The 21440-nt window shown below is 51.0% G+C and overlaps 1 protein-coding gene across 1 annotated transcript in view; it reads left to right on the top strand.

Moving 5' to 3' along the window:
* The first annotated feature begins 3321 nt into the window (after positions 1–3321).
* The window catches only part of CLMP (CXADR like membrane protein), a 100037-nt gene continuing 81918 nt past the window's right edge, over positions 3322–21440 (top strand). The window contains 2 exon segments of the mRNA XM_047877926.1: positions 3322–3465; positions 3869–4185. Coding sequence (XP_047733882.1) covers positions 4155–4185 — 31 coding nt within the window. The 5' untranslated portion in view covers positions 3322–3465; positions 3869–4154.

Here is a 21440-nt window from a genome sequence, read left to right as displayed (position 1 = left end):
CTTGGCCGTCATTGGGATCACCTCTGGGCAAAAGCTGCCAATTTCTGTTTCCTAAAATATGGTTCTCATCAAAGTCCCCTCTGCTAAAAGTTTTGTCAGTGAGTCTGGAGAAGCCACAGAATCGTTTCCAGAATCCTTTGCCTCGCATTCAGGACTCCACCATTTTTGCTTCAGGCTATCCGTTCCAGGGGACTTCGCTTGTCCATCGGTTTTTCCTTTCATGTATTTCATTTCATTCAATACCCCCCCCCCAGTACATCAAACTCTACCTCTGCGTCATTGTCTAGAAATGCGCCCCCCCCCCCCCGCAATGGTCCTCCTCAGGTCTTCTCATCTAATGAAATTCTATTCTGTTCATCATCCCCCAAGGCTTGACTCCAGCGTTGTTCTCCCAGGGAAACTTCACCACCACCCAGCCGACAGTGCTCCCTCCTTTCTTGGAATGCCCAGTGTTTCGTACTGTCAGGATAATTTATTCAGGCACTTAACTACATAGCTTTCTCATATTGTTGCTGAAACAGTTCACATGTTGACTTTTCCTCTCCCACGGGACGGAGAGGTCCATTTAGGGTAAGGACTGCCACATGGCTCTTTTGATTCCCGTGTCACCCAGCTGGGTCAGCGTGGGCTATGGCGTAGGTACGCAATGGGCTGCTGAGTTATGAACCGTCCCAAGGCACTGTCCACTTGGGGCCCACAGATGCGGGATAGTAGATAAGAGGCTTCAGGTAAAGCGACAGTCATCTTCAGGGACACAAAGCTCTTTCCAAGGAACATATGCCAAATGTCTACTGGTTATAAGACTTTGGACCTGGGAAAACCGAGTGTTTATGACCTAATCTCAGCCCAGGCGATCCATTTCCTTTGCTGATGACTCATGTCTTGGAGTGAAGTCTTGTTACCTTCCAGCTTGAGCAATGTAGGTTTAAACACACGCATGCTTACACCCACACACATCTGTCCTGTGCACACCAGCCCTTAAGCAATAAATGGTGTCACAAGGTTCAGGAGAAAGGCCACAGTGGTAGGGGGATTAGAAATGGGGCTTTAAAACCTTTGCAAAAAGATCTCCCTTAGAAAGAAATAAAAAGGAGGAATCTGGGTGAAGGGTACCCAAGAATTCTTTGTACTGGTCTCGCAACTTTTCTGTAAGCCTGAAATTATTCCAAATACTAAATAAAATTTTAAAGCAGAAATAACAAAAAGCCACCTTCTCTATTTTCCCTCTCACCTTTGTCAGCCTTTAAGAATAAACCTTGTTTCAACACATTCCCATGTGAATTATAGTTGTGAATATTTCGATTTCTCCTATTGAACCAGAAGTATAAAATGGAAGATAAAACTACTCAGAGTCAGAGAGCTTTTAAATCTTTTATAATATAAAATAATAATATTTTAGATTATTAAATTAAAGGGGCGCCTGGGTGGCTCAGTCGGTTGAGCATCCGACTTCAGTTCAGGTCACGATCTCGCAGTTTGTGAGTTCGGGCCCCGCGTCGGGCTCTGTGCTGACAGCCCGGAGCCTGGAGCCTGCTTTGGATTCTGGTCTCCCTCTCCCTCTGCCCCTCCCCCTCTCATGCTCTGTCTCTATCTCTCTCAAAAATAAACAAACATTTAAAAAAAAAAGAATATTAAGTTAGAATATTAATAAAAGAGAGAGGTTTTAATATTTTGTGATATGAGGCATAATATTAATCTCTCTGGTTTCTGGTTTCCTCATCATTAAGATGGAGTTAGGGGCGCCTGGGTGGCGCAGTCGGTTAAGCGTCCGACTTCAGCCAGGTCACGATCTCTTGGTCCGGGAGTTCGAGCCCCGCGCCGGGCTCTGGGCTGATGGCTCAGAGCCTGGAGCCTGTTTCCGATTCTGTGTCTCCCTCTCTCTCTGCCCCTCCCCCGTTCATGCTCTGTCTCTCTCTGTCCCCAAAATAAATAAACGTTGAAAAAAAAAATTAAAAAAAAAAAAGATGGAGTTAAAAATGCCTCTTCCTGGCACCTGGGTGGCTCAGTCGGGTAAGTGTCCAACTCTTGCTTTCCCCTCAGGTCATGATCTCATTCACGAGATCAAGCCCCCCCGTGGGGCTCTGCACTGATGGCATGGAGCCTGCTTAGGATTCTCTCTCTCTCTCTCTCTCTCTCTCTCTCTCTCTGTCTCTCCACCCCTTCCCCACTCACACTTGCTCTCTCTCTCAAAAGTAAATAAACATTTTTTTTTAAAAACGCCTATCCCTTAGCATTGCTCTAAGAATTAAATGCAAAGACAAATGTTAAATAATTAACATAATTCGTGGTCTGTAGTCGGTGCCCTGACATATTAGTTCCAAATATTGAAATAATGTCCATAACCAAGTTCTACTTGCTTTGTGTCCTCACCCTAAAAAAAGCACCTGGTGCACAGTAGATGAATAAATCATTACTGAAGAAGCAGAGACAACACAGATAAACGTTGGCATTCTAAAGGAACTTACAGCTGATCCCAAAGCCGCCACGACAGCCCCTGCCTTGACCCTCCCTTCTGAGCGATGTGGCGAGAGTCCCCTACCTCTCCAAGCCTCTGCTTTCCTCATCTATGAGATGGGTTGGTTTTCCTTAGGACCAGAGGGTACTATACAGCTCCTGGGATCTAAGACTCCTAGAGAGAGGCCTGGAAAGATGGGGCAAATGTGTGATCAGGCAAGCCTAACAGGCCTGGAGGGGTTCATCTCTTGGAAAGCATCCCCAACTTCTCAGCGCGGGGTGGGGGGGGGGAGCAGCTCTCACTCATAGACACGGTGAGGCTGGAGAGGAGCGGGTCCTCATGCCTCAATGTGGCTGAAAGAGAAGTCACTGCTCCAGGAACATCCAGAGTCTGGGGACCAGAGAGCGCAGCTCCACGGTTTCCCAGAGCCCAGGAGGCGTGTGTGCCACACGTCGTGCTCCAGGCAGTGGAGACCCGAGCGTGGCCCCTACTGCCCTTTCCTCTAGTATCCTCTAGCCTCTGTGCTCCAGGGCCCTCTAGGGCAGACCTCTCCCTCCCTTAGGCCAGCTCCCACCTGTGCCACTGGCCGGCAGGCGGGTCCCAGGAGCGTGGCCCTGGCGAGGAGGGAATTGCACGCCTTCTGCCTTTTCTTTCTGGAAGGGAGTGATGCCTACTTGGGCCAGAGCCACGTGCAGTGCTTCCTAATGGACCAGTTCCACTGAGGTCTGGACGGCCCACTCCCCCGGGGGATCTGAGGATGGGCTGCTGTAAATACTGACAGCAGAAAGAGAGAGCGAGCGAATGCGAAAGGCCAAGGGAGGGCCAGGCGAAGGGTGGCTGGGGTTCCCAAGCAGGCAGGGAGCAGCCAGCGGAGGGCTGCCGGACCGTCGCAGTCCCTTCCACGCCTAACCGTCCTTATGGTCAGCCTGCGCTTTCCTACGACGCAGCCAGACAGGGAGGGCCGAGCAGAGGAGAGAAGGAGCGAGGGAAGAAGGGAGAGGAGGGAGGAGGTGAGAGGGGAGCGGCCAGAAGAATGTAAATGGGAGAGAAATGAAGAAAGAGAGAGAGAGAGAGAGAGACGGTGGCGGGAGGGAGGGCAGATGAGGGAGAGAGTTGGAAGCACAGAGGGTGAGTGGGGGCGAGAAAATGAGATGCCAGGGAGAAGGGGAGAGAGGCACAAAGTGAGAACGGAGAACGGAGCCAGGCCTCGGCCGATCCCCCGCGCGGGTCGGTGCGGCCCGGCCCCCTGCCCTCCCGGCCCCGGCGGCGGGCCCGGCTGCGCGAGGGCGGGCGCGGGGGGGGGGGGGGGGGGGGGCGAGGGAGGGGCTGCCGGTGGGAGGCGACCATGTGGTTCCAGCTCACTCTTTTCTCCCCCCCCCCCTCTTTCTTCACTTCTTTTTTCTTTCCTAACAGGGAAAAGTGTTCCGCGGAGCGGTAGCGTCTTCCCGCCTGGCCCTGTCCTCCCCGACCCTGGTCCCCGCTCCCGTCCGGGCTCGAGCTGCCCCTCGGCGCCGGGGGGGTGGCGGGGGGCGCGGGGACCGGGCGCGGGGACGGCTCCCGCGCCGGCACATGGCTGCGGCCGCCCCGCGCGCACCCCGAGGCGCCGCGCCCGGCTCGCCCGAGGTCCGTCGGCTGCGCCCCGCCGGCCCGGAGCCCAGCAGCGGCTGAGCGGGGGAGCGCCCGCGCCCGGGGCGTCGGGATGAGCCTCCTCCTCCTCCTCCTCTGGCTAGGTGAGTGCTCGCGAGCGCGGGCCAGCTCCGCAAGGCCGTCCCCGCGGCCCCCAGGGAGCGCGGGCGCCCGGGTCCCCGCTCGCCGCGCGGGGTTGGGGGGCGGGGGCACACATCTGGCCGCGGAGACCCGCCCGGTCGGCCATCGCCAGCGGCTCGCACATCTGGGCCCGGGAGCGGGCTGGGGGCCGGGGGCGGGGGGGGGGGGCGCCGTCTCCGGGGGGACTTTGGGCGTGAACCGTCTGATGCGGAGGATTGGGAGGGGGGGCTGGTGGTCAGTTTCAGGAGTATCTGGGGAAGCGGGAGGATCGGAGGAGGGAGGAAGGTTTATTCAGGAATTTTTGTGCCAGGTTCCTGAGGGTGGGGGGAGCTTTTTTGTTTCAAACGGGCGCCTCGAGGGCTCAGATTAGAAACAGATGTGTGGAAGGGTGAGAGGAAGGGAGTGGAGGAAGAGACGGGGGAGGGTGGGGGGACGAAAAGGAGGAGAGGGAAAGGGGCAGAGCGCAGGCAGGACCAGGAACGGGAAAGTGAGGACGGAGGGAGAGAAGAGGGACAAGGGGACCGGGCTGGGAGCTGGAGAGAAAAGAGGAGAACGGGGGATAGGAAGCAGAGGAGGAAGACTGAGGGAGATTGAGCAACAGAGAGTCGGGAAGACAGAGGAAAATGGAGTGGGAAGAGAAGAACAGAGAGGAACAGGTTCTGGGGCAAAGAAGAGCTTTCCCGGTGTCCATCTGGATGTCACCCGGGCCGGGCTCCTGAAACCTCACAGGCCCTAAGGCGCAGACGCACTTGGGCTGGAAGCAGTCGGGTTTGCAGGACAGGGCAGGACAGTTCCCATCAAGGATGTGTGTGGGCAAGAGCGGACAGGAAGACCAGGAGTGTCTGAGGCGCCAGGGGCAGGCAGGAGCTGAGCTGAAGAAAAGTCGTGGTGTGCACCAGGGAAGGTGGGGGCTCCCTGGGGACAGGACAGAAAAGTTAGCCAGGGTTCAGGAAACCGAACCCAGCTGGGCCTGGGAGCGCGCACGGCCTGGGACACCGGACCTCCCGACAGAACGAGTTTTGACTTTGAGCTGACTAGCTGGGTGATCTCGAGCAACTTTACTCACTACCCAGGGCTTCGGTTTCCTTGGCTCCAAAACAAGCACATTAGATGGTTCCTAAATCCCCACGTAGCTCCGACGGCCTGAAACACCGGGAGGGCGACAGGGCCTGATGTCTAGAAATAGAAAAACCAAACCCAAATCGAAGTGAAGAGGCACAAAATAGCCACCCTGACTCAGATGGCTAGAGCTCTCTGTCTCTCTTTTGTTTTTAAATTTTTTTTTTTAATGTTTTTGTTTATTTTTGAGACAGAGACAGAGCATGAGCAGGGGAGGGGCAGAGAGAGAGGGAGACACAGAATCCAAAGAAGGCTCCGGGCTCTGAGCCGTCAGCACAGAGCCCGATGCGGGGCTCAAACTCACGGACTGAGATCATGACCTGAGCCGAAGTCAGACACTGCACGGACTGAGCCACCCAGGCGCCCCTCTCTTTTGTTTTTAAACGTACAAACCAAGGAGGCCACGTGCAGGCCTTTGGAGGCCAGCCTCGGGCCAATAATCACCCAGGTTAGAGGAATAAAGAAGGTGGATTAGCCTAAACTATTGCTCAAGTAGGGCAGGTGTGGAACCACTGTGTTGTCCTTGATACTTGGCCGAGTCTTGCAGTGCTGCTTCGGTGCACAGCTGGTGTATCTGGATGGCACCTTGGTCCCCTTTACTGGCCCCTAGCCCGAAGCTATGAATCACCAGATGTTCAGTAGACTCAAACTTCAGAGCTCCCTTATGAAAAGCAGCTGGAGTTCTTTAAGTACTTACCCGGCGTGCTTGATATGCACCACCTTGTTAACTCATTTATCCTTCACACCAGCCTTATTGGTTACCCACTTTCATTATCCCCGTTTTAATGGAAATCAAGGTGTAAAGAGGTCAGAGAAGTTGCTTGAGGCTGTAAGCTCGTAGTGAACGGAGATGGGACTTGAATGTAGGTTGTTTGCCTCAAGAGATGGCTTGCTAAACCGCAGTGAGTACAGCCTTCTTTCACGACAGAAGGACTTGAAGGTGTTGTTTGTAGCGAAATCCGGTTTAGTCCTCGTCATGAAGCCTGAGGTGTCAGAGCGAATCTGCCAGTGGGGGGTCTGGGGAAGGGAGAGAAAACTAAGCTAAGCCTGTCTGAACACCTGCTCCATACCAGCACTGTTTGGGCACAGTTTACGGTGGAAAGTGAAAAGTGACTGTCCCACATGGCCCGTTGAAATCAACTGGCTGGCCTCGATGATCGTCATCCTCTCGGTTCATGAGAAAGAGGAACTGATAAGACAAGCATCAAAAAGATGTCACTGATTCACTGTCCCCTCTTTACCGCACGCCTGTTACGTGTGGCCATTCCTCTGGCAAGAAAATAATCTGTTGGGTTGATACTTTCTTTCTCCTAGAAGCTGCTTCTCCTGATTCCCTTGTTGGTTCTGTCTTTACGAAACTGGCACAAATGAAAGGCCAACATAGAAGGGGAAAAGTCAGACTATAGACTTAGCATTCTGCACAACTGGATGTTTGCCATTCACACTATCCAGCTTTTGTCACACCTATGTTCTTGGTCAGACATACTCAGACTCCTGACATCCCAGTTCAAGAAAGATGAGCCAGTCACAGAGTTGATGAGCTGACGGGTCTGGACAAGGGACAAAGCAAGAGACCTGAGGTGATGCTGGTGATCCAGAGACCGGCCACTGAAGGGAAAAACACTGGAAGGGACCCCTCTATGCCAGACATTCCTGCATGGGTCAGAAGCCCCCAGGGAAGCACTCCTGTGGGCTGGAGGAACCTCATTTGCTAAGTGGTTTTGAGCCATGGTATGCCTGGCACTCTAGCAAAGCCAGAAAGAAAACCCTCAGAGTTGCCTGAATCCTAAAGTCATCTACCGGTCCCTTAAAGGAACAGTTCCAGGGCTGCTTATGATCACTGCCGGCGTGATTTCTGGCCTCTTTTCTCTAGAGAATGCACAGTACTGAAGGGGAGTTGGGAGGGCTAAGAGTTCATAAGCTGAGTACGGATGGACCGGTTGACTCTGGACCTGCCGGTGAGTGAAATCAAATGCCACACCCCTCTGATGTGAATGAACACGTAATGCTCTGAGCTTCATGGAGCAGAGAAAAGGGATATTTCATGGCCGCCCCCAGCCCCAGCCCCTCCTCTGACTGCCTCCCTCCCCTGATGCTCAGGTTCTCTTTATTCCACCTTAAATTCTCACTTGGACTCCTGTAATGGCTGCCATATTGGTCTCCTGCCTGAACTCTTCCTTCTCCACCCTACACACTGCTACCAGTGGGACCTCGTGAGGCGGCTGGTATAATGCAAAGAATTTGGACTTAGGAATCTGGCAAGCTCTCTGGGTTCTTGTTCTGACTCTCTTGTCCCTAAAACAGGGGTAAAGAGATCTTTAATTCAGAGTTTCTATAATTCTATGATTTTACTCCCTTCGTCCGTAAACCTTTGGAAATCTCCATTGCTTATAACATTGAGTACCAACACCATTCTCGTTCAAAGATTTTACACAATGTCATTCACAACTCCTCTCCTCCCACCCCAGGCAGCTCTACAGGGAATCTGGATTATTTCCTGTGCCTTACACAAGCCCCATGCTTCTTTCTGTTTCTATTCTTTTGGCCTACGAGAATCCCTCCACCAAAGATGCCCTCTTATTCTCCCCCTACCCCAGCAGATCAAAATCTTGTTCACCCTGCACATCTCACCCCCAATACCGCTTCCTCCGTATGCCCTTCCATGATTTCCCCAACAGGATACACTTTCCTTCTTTTGAATCACAGTAGTCTGTCTGTGAGGCTGCTTGGCATGATAGTGATCCGGAGGCTTGTCTTTGCCCCGGTGAGAGCGTAAGCTCCATGCAGGCAGGTCAGTGTCTCCTTTATCCATGTACCACTTTCAGTACCTTGCGTAGACTAAAAGCTGTGGACCGTTTGTTAAGATAGTTGGATTTTTGGAACATTTAAGGTCAAGAGAGGTGAAAGATTGGAGGATTGTCACTCTGACTGTGGAATGACACAATTGTGAGGAGCCCAGTTTTAACTCAGCTTGCCTTGGTGCTTTCTTGTCCATTAATGCAAATGGGACTAGTACCACTTGAAAAAAAAATATACACAGAATTGTGGAATTGCAGACCCCACTGAGAATCGGATGAAACCCGTGAAACCATTTCTTAGAAAAAGGCATATATACATTGAATTTTGCCTGTAACCTCTAGGGATTCATGGACGTCCTAATGCCCTTCCTCGGGACGAGTAAATGCTTGATCTAAACCTACTCCTTTTCCTATGGTGAAGAAGGAACCAAAGTTCAGAAAGACTCAGCTGAAGTCAAACAGCTAGCTTCATAGAAAGGCCGAGACTGGAATCCTGATTCCATAATCTGTTCTGTCACACATTCTTGAAATAGAAAAGGTCTCTCCTTCCTTTTCAGCGCGTGTAGTTAAGCTCCAAGATCACAACTGCGCTTCAGATGCTTCAGTTAAATGTGCTACATGCCGATTAATTGGCATTGGTTTTGTGTTGAGAAATTGCCTGAAAAATAGGGCAGATGTCGTAACATTCCAATTTAGCCATCATAAGTGGAAATCCTGGAAACTTCTGCAGTGCCTTGTAGAATGTCTGGTGTGTTCAGAAAAAGAGAATTATACCCATAGTCCCAAAGAGGGTGTGTGTGTGTGTGTGTGTGTGTGTGTGTGTGTGTGTGTGTTTACAAGGAATAGATTGGAAAACCAGTAGCTCTGGCGCCTTCATAATTTTGCCGGGTTATTCTGGGTGAATTCTACCACTTTGAACCTCAGTTTCTTCTTCTGTGATGTGAGATCATTAGACTAAGGTTATCTCTAAGTTTCTGTACATCATTAACATTCTCTCTCTTTTTTTTTAATTCTGAGAATTTGCTGGCTGGTCTGAACGCGGTTGGGGTTTAGGAACACATGGGTGTTGGCATGCGTTTCTGATTTTTTTCACGCACTGTCCACTCATGGCGGTTGGTTGCATATGATTATAAATCCAGAAGGGCATCCTGCCTAATGCGAAGAGAGCAGAGACTTCACCATGGAAGTGCACTGTGGCACTGTTAACGAGGGAGGGAAGATCATTCAAGGTCAGGATGGGTGGTTAGAATCCTATGCCCCAGAAGGTTAGTAACTGAAATACTCACCTAAATGACCTCATCCTAAGCAGAGTTACCTACAAAACAGCCCCCGGCATGGACACCAGAGTAAACTTCTGCATAGAGGGTCTATTGTGTGAAACTATTTGCAAGCATTAAGCATGAAAAATAAGGTGTAATTCACATATAATAAAGTGATCTATTAAGTATGTGGCTTCATGGGTTCCTTGCACGGTTTTGAACTTGTGGTTAGGTTTCGAGATGTGAATTGTATATTATTAGGTTACTTGTAGTACCTGAGAGAGGATTATATGGGTAGGATTATCATGACAGTAGGATTCATGTCTAACAATCGTACAAGGTTGAGCAATTTACAAAGTTTATTAACATACTTTACCTCCTCCCTAAATCACTCTTTGAGGGCAAATGTCATTATTATGCCATTTTACAGGTAAATAAACTGAGGCTTAGAGAATTCAAGTAAGTTTCTCAAGCTTACCCTGTTAGTAAATAGTTGAGCCAGAATAGCAACCCAGCACTTCAGATTCCAAAGACCATTTGCTTTTCATTTACCAGGAGGGACAGAAATATTCTAGAATCAAGGATATATTACCAAGAAGCAGAGGCTTCATTGACTGGATGCCAGAGATTAAACCCTATGGTGGAAAATACAGTGAGGACATTTATCACTTACCCCCTTCCCCTATTCCATTCAAATGGTTAATCTGGCTTGTGTGGGTTGGGTTAATATGACTATTGTTTATGATTTAGAATTCCTGTGTATGTCTCACATGGATTACTAGCTCTTCTGATTAAGCAGAAGACTCTTGTAGTCAGTTATCCAAGGTTATTCAAATTAATATCGAGGTAGTTAGTATTCAAGAGACCTTGCCCTGCTTCGGGGTCAGATTCGTGAACTGTCGTCTTTAGCACACAGTCCTGTGGCTATGGGTGGCGAAGGTGTATGATTGGGTATGACTTGCCCTTTATGTGGCTTTTCTAGTTAAATCCCTGTTTTCAGCAGTTTTGACTTCTTTGCCTCCCCTTCCAAAAAAGAATGCAGACTCTACCAAAAAACAAACAAACAAAAAATCTGGTTATCTGAACTTCCTAAGTATCTGGATTCCAGAAAAACAAAAGCTTATTTCCTTTGGCACCGTATAGATCAAAATGGGAAGGAATGCTGAAATCAAACAACCTTTATTTTGTTAGTGACCGTCTGTTGGATCCCTGTCTGGGATCAGCATCAGCCAGAGTCTGGGAGTGATAAGACCGAAAGCTGCTTTGTTTCAGTAGAAGGCAGGGGAGAAAGCGGTCTCCCTTGCGCCCATGGGGAAGCGGGGAAGAGAAAATGGGCAACCATCCTCAGAATGGCTCCCCAGTCAGTGGGGGGATTTTGGAGGTTTTTCTGAAGTGACACAGCGAGGGAGGTAGAAGGGAGGCGCCTCGTGGATTCAGGTCCCGTAGTAGGCTCTCAGACCCCGGGATATGAGAAAGCCACGGTTTCTACCGCCTAAGAACTCAGGCCAGTGGGGGTGAAATAGGCATAAACGAGGAATTACCGATATATGAAAGCGCTCTCGTCGAGGAAAGTACCAAGATTTCTAGGAGTCCCAAGGAGGAAAGGAACTTTATTATGAGCTGTCTTGTGGAAATAGGGTATTCCTGCTCGTGTAGGTCTTCAGGGACTGGGCCAGCTGTCCTTCTATCCTTCAGAGCACTAACACATCCTGAGGTTGGTGCTAAGTAAACAGCTCGGGGGGTGGGTGGGGGGTGTGATGGATCCCCCCCATCATCATCAGAAAGGATATTTAAGTGGTGTGTGTCCTTGGCCTTCGGCCAGGTGCTTCCTGGAGGGATTGAACCTCCCGATGTCCTTGCCTATTGAAGATTATGGTCTCATCCTTCATCACAGCCTGCCAGCTCCCTAGCTACCTCTATTGCCTCATCCTTCGGGGGATGTTAGGAAAAAAAAAAAGGAAAGAAAAAGAGAAAGAAATACATCGATGAATTTGGATCTCGTGATTAAGAGCAGAGGTCTGTTCACCCACGGCTGTAATTGGTATTTGTCCACATGGAAAGCACATAGGATCAAGCCAAGGAGGACTTTTTGTTCCAAGAGAAATCCATTGTATTGAGCAGAGACTCGGCTCCCGTCATAGTCTTACTTTTCTGGTTGGAGGGCGGGGCAATCAGATCTCAGAGGGGGGGAAATTGCCTTGTGACTTCATTGTTTAAATTTAGGCTGGGCTTTGTCGGATCGTTCAGACTGGGAGCAGTAAGCCTCTAACCCAGCCTCTGTCACTTCTCATTACTTCCAGTGACAGTTCCAATTATTTCCAATCACTCTTCAAGGGAAGAGCGGGGGAAGCATGGAAGGACCAGCAGTGCAGCGACTTCAGTAAGAGCCAGGGCCCCGGGCTCCTCAGACCCCAGCTTTGAAGCCCTGCTCGGCCACCTCCCCATCACGTGACCCTCACCTCTGCCCTTACTTTTCTCCCCGGCCACCGGCCACCGCACCTAGTGACGATGTCACAGGTTTGTAGCGACGGTTACCCGAGGTCGTGCATGTAAAGAATCTCAGCGCCCTGCTTGGGACAAAGGAATCCAATGGCCGTGGTGATGACCGTGACTGTCCTTGCTGGGGGAGGGTCGGCCCATGGGGATTTGGCCGATGTGAGGATATTCTGCTTGAAGTCAGCTGACACCGGGCCGGCAGGGCCAGCCTGTGGAGCTCCGGCCACTGCTGCTCCTCCCCCATGCAGACAAGTCCCCAGATGTCCTCTGGGGATTGTCTCCCTGCTCCGGGACCCCAACAGGTGCACAGACCCCATCTGTGCCCCCCGCTAACTGCGTGCAGCCGCCCTGGGAGAGTAACGTTTGCGTCACGTAGCCCTGGGCAAGAGGTGCCCTTCCTTACCCCACTTGGCACCCTGTGTGCAGGTTGCTGAGACAGTAGCTCAGCGTGAAGCCCCTCTTTCCCCAGGCTCTGTCCTGGCCGCTATGTGCTCCCGAATGCCTGTGCCAACGTGGGCTGCCCCCACCGGGCAGACACTGGGTGCCTCATTTCTGCATTCGCCGTCAGGTAGTGTTTTATTGAGCATCAACTACGTACTAGGCATTGTGCTAGGGACTTCCATACAAGTGGTTTCTTGGATCCTCCTAACAAGCTGTGAGGCAGATATTATTATCCCCATTTTATTATTCTTATTTTTTAGTGTTTAGTTTTTAGTTTGAGAGAGAGAGTATGTGAGCAAAGGAGGGGCAGAAAGAGAGAGAGAAAGAGAAAAAGAGAATCCCAAGGAGGCTCCACACCGCCAGTACAGAGCCCGACACAGGGCTCGGACTCATGAGCCATGAGGTCATGGCCTGAGCTGAAATCAAGAGACAGACTCTTAACCGACTGAGCCACCCAGGCGCCCCCAGTATCCCATTTTATAGGTCAGCAAAGTGAGACAAGGGGTCAGGTGTTCTGTCGTACGGACTGGAGCTGGGTTTGCCTCCTGCTTCAGCAATGATCCAGGGAAGACGGGAATAAAGAGACAGGTGGGTAACCTCCGTGTAGTGACGCCCAGACGGGAGGCCGCTCAGGGACCAAGGTGTGCCTGGCCTTCCTCCGAAGGAAGTGTCAGCCCTTCGTTCACCCACTTTCCAGGCTGTCTTTTGTCCTGACCAGAATTAGACTGCAGCACGCCCAGCACCCACATTCAAGATGTGTTGAGTTATATTTCCTTTTTAAATTTGGGAGGACAGGAAAACCTCAAGGTGAGAAGGAAAATGTCTGTTTTTTCCACTGACCTGAACAACAGAGAGTGTGACAGCCCTCTCCACTGAACGGGGCTAAGCAGAGCGTCCCAGATTTCTGCAGACCTAGAATTCCCACTCCGAATGCATCCTTGGGCCAGGCAGGTAGGGTCTGGGTGTCCAGCCGAGGCCTGCTCTCCATCTGCTTCCCTCTGGTGGAGTTTCATCCCCCCAGGCTGCGTCGGCCAACGGCCCAGCGCAACAGGCTCCCGCCTTACCCTCTCTCCCCTCAAAGGAGAAGAGGCAGAAACGGGGCCACCTCTCCACAGCCACCCTCTCCGCTCCACTGCCTCTCCCTCCCTGTTCCCGGAGTCCTGCCGCTTCCCAGCCCTGAGGAATCCAGTCCCTCACACGCCTGCCGCCACGTTAACCTGACCTTCTCGCTCTTTTGTTCTCTCGTTGGGCCCAGTATGCCCTGCTGTCACAGAAACACACAGAGAGAGATGAGATACACAGGGAGAGACAGAAACAGACACATGCACAGAGGCAGAGACAGAGGGGGAGAGAGAGAGAGAGAGAGAGAGAGAGAGAGAGAGAGAGAGAGAGACAAAAAGAAAACAGAGTGGGGAGCCTGGGTGGCTTAGTCGGTTAAACCTCCAGCTCTTGATTTCGGCTCAGGTCATGATCTCACTGTTCGTGGGCTCGAGCCCCGCGTCGGGCTCTGTGCTGACAGTTCAGAGCCTGGCGCCTGCTTCGGATTCTGTGTCTCCCTCTCCCTCTGCCCCTCCCCCACTGGTACTCTGTCTCTCTTAAAATAAACATTTAAAAATAAATAAATAAATGACAAACTTATGAATGAAAAAGTTGATGAATATAAAGTATAAGCTTACAAAAATAAAAAGCTGATCTCTTCCTAGAGCATCTTTTTTTTTTTTTTAAGTTTATTTATTTTGAGAGAGAGGGGTCCGGGAGAGGGTGAGCAGGGGAGGGGCAGAGAGAGAGGGAGAGAGAATCCCAAGCTGGCTCGATGCTGTCAGCAGCAGAGCCCGAGGCGGGGCTGGAACTCACGAACTACGAAATCATGCCCCGAGCCAAAAATCAGGAGTCAGATGCTTCATCGACTGAGCCACCCAGGTGTCCCTTCCTAGAGTATCTTTAATGAGGATTCTTCATCATCAGAAAGACCCCGAGGAGGAAATGGTGATCTTAGGCACAAAACAGATGGTGGAAAGATTTCCAGATAGAGCAGCCCGTCCAGCATGCCTGGAAACCCTACCCCCCAGCAGACCAACCACCGTTGGTCGCTCCTGGAACAGGACTACACGCTCTCTTTGTAAGGGGATGGTCAGGGCTGTGCAGTGAGCAGGTGCATAGGTGGGAAGTGGCCAGACACCCTGAAAACCCTCTGCTTTCCGCCCGGTGGTGGGGAGCCTATAGTCATCAGCCCTTTTACACGTTGGGGACTTATTTTCCATGTTCCATGTGCTGTAATAATTTGGGAAACCTGAGGCTTTCCCTTCCGGCGTAATCTGAACTTTTAGCCTCATTAGTGGAGAAGGCCAGCCCAGCCATGCTGACCGACTCATTCCCTGGCCCTCTGGGGGTGAATGGCTTGTCCTTGGGCACACGGAGTTAAAAGTCCTCTCTCTCCTCCTTTCTCCTCTGCCTTGGCGGATTTACCCTGCACCTCACTAACTAGCGCAGTGTCACCGAGGCAGGGCGAGCAGAAGAAACGCTCATCGGCCGACCAACACCGAAAACAGGGGTGGGGTGTTAGCGATATTTTTACATTTTATTTTATTTTATTTCCAGGCTGAGTGCTTTTCTGCATACATTAGCTCTTCATGACAGCATGGTGAGGCAGGTAGTGGCAGCTTCCATTTTATAGAAGAGGGATCGGAGAGGTTAAGGGATGTCCCCATTAGTAGCAGAGCCAGAACGAGAAGCCAGTTCTCCTGGCCCCCGGATCATTGCTTGTGCCACTTCTCCACACGAGCTGGAGCCCCCTTAGGAGTGGCAGCAGCAGCATCCCACGGGCCTGACCTGGCCTCTTCCCTGCCCCCACCCTGTCGTCTGTTGTCCCGGCAACTCGCTGAGTGTGCGCTGAATGAAAGATCCTTGCCCGGTATGGCTGCCCTCCTCTTTGGGGAGGTTTGAGATTTCGTATGTGCGGTGACGGACCATGCTGATTTGCCCAGGATCGCGGGGTTTCTCAGGATGTGGACACACAGGATTTTCAGCGCTGAAACCACAACCGTCCCGGGAAAACCGTTCTGCTGGTCAACCATCTGGCTACTCAAAGTGTGGTCCTCACATCAGCAGCAGCGGTATCACAGGAGCTGGTTAGACAGGCAGAATCTCAGGCCCCACTGAACCAGACGCTGCAAGGTCTGTGCGGGATCCCCAGTGAACGTAAGAAACATCTGAGAAATGGGGCGCCTGGGTGGCCCCGTCGGTTGAGCGTCCGACTTAGGCTCAGGTGATGATCTCGTGGCGCGTGAGTTTGAGCCCTGCGTCGGGCTCTGTGCTGACAGCTCGGAGCCTGGAGCCTGCTTCGGATTCTGTGTCTTCCTCTCTCTCTGCCCCTCCCCTGCTCATGCTCTGTCTCTCTCTGTCTCAAAAATAAATAAACGTTAAAAGAAAGAAAGAAAGAAAGAAAAGAAACATCTGAGAAGCTACATAGAGCAGGATCTAAGACACCTTTGACAGGAGTTGGGGAAATGGCAGATTCGGACCCGAATTGTCTGACCTGGGAAAAGCTTGGCTGTGACCTCAGCTGATGTGCGTTAGACACACAAGGCTTATAGGCTGAGGAAGAAAGAAGTCAGGGGTCCCATGTGTGACCCAACTGGGGTGCGTGCAAAGTGGGAGAGTGTCTTGATGCTGTCTCGGCATGACATGATCCAGGGTTCAGCTTCTCCGTCTGTGAAACGATGATGTTCTTATTAAGGCTCTGAAGTTCCTTGGACTCACCCTCCCTTTGACTCGGGAGAGGCTGGCACTGTCCGTAGTGAGCAGCCAATTACCCAGACTTCATGCAATGGTGGCAGCGGGCTAAGCTCCCCACCCCGGGGCCGGGCACTCAAACACCTGAAATGAAAGCACAGGGGCGCACTTAACATACAAAAGAGCTACGCGTGGCAAAGAGCAGACCCACCCTCGGTGGTCAGTTATTGAAGGAATAATGAGGCTGTAAAAGCGGTATTCCGAACCCATGCGTTTTTTTTTCCCCCCGTTTGGTGCCTGGCTCCTTGTCACAAGAGCTGAACCCAGCGTTGCAAACAAGAAGTGATTGAACCCGTACTCCAGGAGAGGACGCGGTTGCCAGCTCCTGCTAGGTCCCAACAGCTTCTCTAGACCTTGGCTCTTCTCAAAGCAAACCGGGGTCAAAGCCTTGGTCCCAGGCCTTTCCGTGACGGTGCTGGCCCGTTATCTTCTGCTCGTCTCCGGGCCCTGCAGCCTGACCGTCAAGACGTTAAAATCGCAGGCACCGGGCAAGGTAGGAAAAGACATTCGTATTTCTGGGCTGGCAGCGCGGCCTCGGACTAAAAGAAGCATAACCCACATTTGTCAACTTTCTCTCTCTTCCAAGTCACACGGCCAGTAGGGACTCTGAAATAAGGGCCGCCCCAGGGACGGGGTGACAGGCAGGCGGGGAGATGAATGTGTTCATCCGTTCAGTGAGAGCGGTTTTGGGCAAAGCTGATTTCTGCCGTGATACTCGTCCCACCCTGACACCAAGAAATCAAACCGTCACCTCTGTCGTAATAAAGGGAGACGCCTGTGACCCAGGTCGGTCGGTTTTGTAACAGTTTCTTCTCGGCTCGTCGTTTTCCCTGGGATCTCGAAGGGCTTGGGTGTGGGCGGATTTTAAAAGAGGATAACCGATTTCCATCGTGAAGCAACGCTCCGTGCTTGGTTCCGAGGGTAGAGAAGGACCCGTTCGTGACCCAAGACCCCACGCATCAAAGTCTGGTGGGGGGACCAGACCGGCCGAGGAGAAGGAAATGGTGAAATATGTTGGACAGACTGTCATAAAATGCCCAAGTGTTTGGTACGGACAGGAAGTGGCTAGGAGTTTTGGGAAAGGGTAGTCATCGAGGTGCGAGGGCTTCCTTCAGCCAACGGTGGAGCAGGAATGTGAGGTGAATACAGAATGACTTGAAGGCATTTCATCTGGGGCCAGGGAGGGGCAGGAAGCCAGAGAGGCAGAGCCCGGAGCAGAGGAAGAGAGGGGGAAAGGGCACGAGATGCGGGGCCAGAGACCATGTGAAATAGTTGTTCCATCTGACTCTAGAAATAACACTCATTCAGTTTACAGGCCCCTTTGGGCGCCTTCCTCAGGTGGTGTTGAGGAGTGACCTTGGGCACCTCACTCTTTGGGCCTGGGTCTTCACCGTGCAAGAGGGGAGATTTTAACGGAGCATTTCTAGATCCTTCTGGCTCTGCAGATGGAGGGCTCTGCGGTATTCCTTTGTGGGAGGCCAGAGCCCCAGGCCACTCCTGGGGTTCTCACCTGCCCCTCAGCTCCGCACCCCCAGGCTCCCTGCTGCTGCTCGGGCTGGGCCCCCACTGCTTTCCCTTGCGCTGGAATGGACCCCACACACTCTGATCCTGCCCAGGCTTCTGTCCCCAAGAGGCCAAAGTCCCTCCAGGCTCAAGGTCTTTGCATTGTTTTTCCCTCCCCCAGGAATGCTCTTTCCCCCTGATTTTTGCAAAGCTGGCTCCTTGCCTTCCAGGTTTCAGTGCAACTTTTGCCTCCGTGAGACCTTTTCCTGAGCTCCACCCACCGTCCCTGGTCTAACCAGAGTTCTACCTGCTCACTCTCACCTTACCCTGTTCTGTTTTCTCCCTAATATTTATCACAGTCGGAAACACTCGTTTTCCCTCCATTCATGCACTTTTCTATTGTTCCTTGCTATGAGAGTCTGGACTTGGCCTGCATCATTGACTTCTGTGTCCTCAGTGCTAAGAACAGTGCCTGACAGAGAGCTAGAGGCTCAGTAAAGGTGTGACGAATAAACACGTGTGCTCTTTCCTGTGTGATATGCATAGCGACAGAGAAAGTTTATAGGTGACAAAAGTCATTTATGGGCCCAATTATATGCAAAGATCGTCATCCCCATGATTTCATTCCATGCCCACGGCCACTCTACTGAGTAGCTGCCACCAGTAGCTACTGGTGGTACGGAGGCGAACGTGGAACACTACAGAGGTTGAGCCCTTGCTGAAGACTGAAAAGCTGGTAAGGCATGAAGTTAGGATTTGGACCCAGGCAGTTTGACCACAGAGCTGATGCCATAAATTCAAGTACTACTCAAGTCCTCTAAGCCAGTGTTTCTCAGCATTTAGGATGCTTTTGAATCACCTGGGGATCTTGTTAAAATGCAACTCTGATTTGGTAGATCTGGGGCGGGCGATGGGGCTCAGATTCTGCTTCCACGTTCCCAGCCGGTGCTGCTGGTCTGTGGAAAATAGCGCTCAGGAAGGAGAGGAGAGATGGAGGGAGAGAAACTGAGGCTTACAAGGTTAGGTGGCTTTCTTTAGATCATGCGGATAGTTAGTAGCAGAGCAGGGACTCCAGCCCGGTGTCCCTACTTCTAGCTCCAGGCCCTTCCAACAGCTCACAACCTCAGGGATTTGGAAGCATGCACGCATTTTTAAAGACTGTTTGATGGGGCACCTGGGTGGCTCAGTTGGTTAAACGTCCGACTTCGGCTCAGGTCATGATCTCACAGTCTGTGAGTTCGAGCCCCGCATCGGGCTCTGTGCTGACCGCTCAGAGCCTGGAGCCTGTTTCAAATTCTGTGTCTCCCTCTGTCTCTGACCCTCCCCCGTTCATGCTCTGTCTCTCTCTGTCTCAAAAATAAATAAACGTTAAAAAAAAATAAAGACTGTTTGCAGGAATATAGCCACCTGAATTAGAGATTGCAAAGATGATCCTGTGTCCTCCATTGGAGCAAACAACAGGAAGTCAGTACTTACAAATGCTTCTTCCACTCTGAGACGGCTCTTACTACCGGGAAGGACATTCTACTCTGAGCTGGAGTCACCCTTCCTGGGAACTGCCCCCAACTGAGGCTACAAAGATTAGTTGCCACAGTTGCCTTGCAAGTAAAGGACCCTCCATTAAAAAAAAAAAAAAAAAAAGCTTATTTATTTATTTTGAGAGGGGCAGGGAGGGGCAGAGAGAGAGGGAGAGAGAGGATCCCAAGCAGGCTCTGCACTGTCAGCACAGAGCCTGACGCGAAGCTCGGATTCACGAACCATGAGGTCGTGACCCGAGCCAAAAGCAACAGCCGGACGCTTACCCTACTGAGCCACCCGGGGTCCCAAGGATCCTCCACTTTATGATGGGTGCTGTGCTAGATATTTTCATCTGTGTGTCACCTCAGGCCAATAACCATGCCTTGAAGTATGTAGTCTCAATCCCCACTTTACAAATACAGAAACTGAGGCTCGGAGGGAGGAGGTTAAGCAACTCGTCCCAAGATACACAGCCAATAGGCTGCACGGACAATGTCCTTTCTACCACAGTATCCCCACATACCTTCTTTCTGCCCCCAAAGCCCTGTGAATAAATGAGGGAAGTTGCTTTCATGTATGTCTCCCATCCTGCTCTTCTCTTTTGGAACCAAACCCTCCAGTTTCCTGGAACGGTTTCCCCTAGTTTTCATAATAGTCGGGCTCACCATCATTGACCGAAGCCATGAGATGTGCCAGGCACACAATATGTAGACTGAATTAATCTCCGTAGGAGCCCTAAGAGGTCTCCATGTTATAGATGGACGGAATGCTGAAACCCAGAGAAGTAACTTGTTCAGCGTCACTCAATTAGTAAGTGACGGCAAGCCGGGATTTGAGCGTGGGTCTCCTGGACTGTGAACATGAGGGAGGACGCTGGATGGAATGAGGACAGTGGGGATCCAAGTGGGAAATGACGCAAATCTGGCTGCCCTCCCGTTGTAACTTTCTGTATTGTGTTGGCACGCATGGCCTCCCCTACGGACAGACTTCGCACAAAACAGGGGAGCCTGATCTATGCAGGGGGGTGGGGTCTTGAGTTATTGAAGGCATTGGTCTGGGGAGGTTATTTAAGATCAATTCTAAGTACTTAAAAAAAAACAGCATCAATGATGGCGATATAACCGAAATACAACATACCATGCATATTTAAAATGTATGGTTTGTTATGTTTTGGCGTGGATGTATGTCCATGAAACCATTACCATAACCAAGATATTTATTTATTTATTTATTTATTTATTTATTTATTTTTGTGTATATGACTGTTAAACTGCCACCATAATCAATATAATCAATATATATATGTATATATGTATATGACCATTAAACTGCCACCATAATACACACACACACACACACACACACACACACACACACACACACACACATTATTTTGAAAGAGAATCCCAAGCAAGCTCCACTCTGTCAGCACAGAGCCCGATGCGGGCTAAATCCCAGGAACCGTGAGATCATGACCTGGGCCGAAATCAAGAGTCAGATGCTCAACCGACTAAGCCACCCAAGTGCCCCCATAATCAAGATATTTTAAATATATGTCACAAATCCACAAGGATAACAGCCCTAGTAATGAATTTTTGAGATTCTGATCTTCACTGTGAGGGTGGGCAGGAGAAGGACCCAGGGAAGATGAAAACCCATCTCCAGTCCCTAGAAAGCCTTGGGGAAGGTGTTGACCCAGATGATCCCGATGGTGGGGTGGGACCCTTCAGCCTCTTAGATTTCCATGCTACCTTGTAGCTTTCTGATTTATTTTGATCTAGACTCGCATGTGCAGCCCAGTTTGGCTTCTCCAGATTCCCATGTACTTTCCACTTGGGTTCAAGAATAAGTTAACCATCAAGTTCTTGGGGTTGAAGAATTTAGTAAAATGGAATCCAGCGGGGCTGGTCTTCCAGATAAAGCCTCAAATTTCAGGGTTCTCAATTCAGCCAGAATGAGATGACCCACCGGAATCTCCAAGAGGACACCCAGAAGACAGGAGCCACAGGGTCAGTGTCTACCTCCCATCTTCCCAGCCTATGTCCTTGTCTCCTGAACCCCCACCCCCAATACATACTGCATCAAAGGGAGCAAAATACCCTAAGTAGTGAGGATTCCCAGTGAAGGGCTCTGAACGCAAAGGGCTTACTCTAGGATGACTGAAATGGCCTGAATACCATCTTTACCCGAAGAGCGTTCTCATTCTCCCCAGTCGAGGTCATCTCTCTGTCTGCTCTAAACTGCCATCAACTTTCCATTATGTCAGCAAGCACCTTCTACCTTCTGAAACAT

This window comes from Prionailurus viverrinus, chromosome D1 (genome assembly GCF_022837055.1).
Source record: "Prionailurus viverrinus isolate Anna chromosome D1, UM_Priviv_1.0, whole genome shotgun sequence".
Lineage (NCBI taxonomy): Eukaryota > Metazoa > Chordata > Mammalia > Carnivora > Felidae > Prionailurus > Prionailurus viverrinus.
Note: the sequence above shows the minus strand (reverse complement) of the source record. Positions and strands in the feature narration are given on the sequence as shown.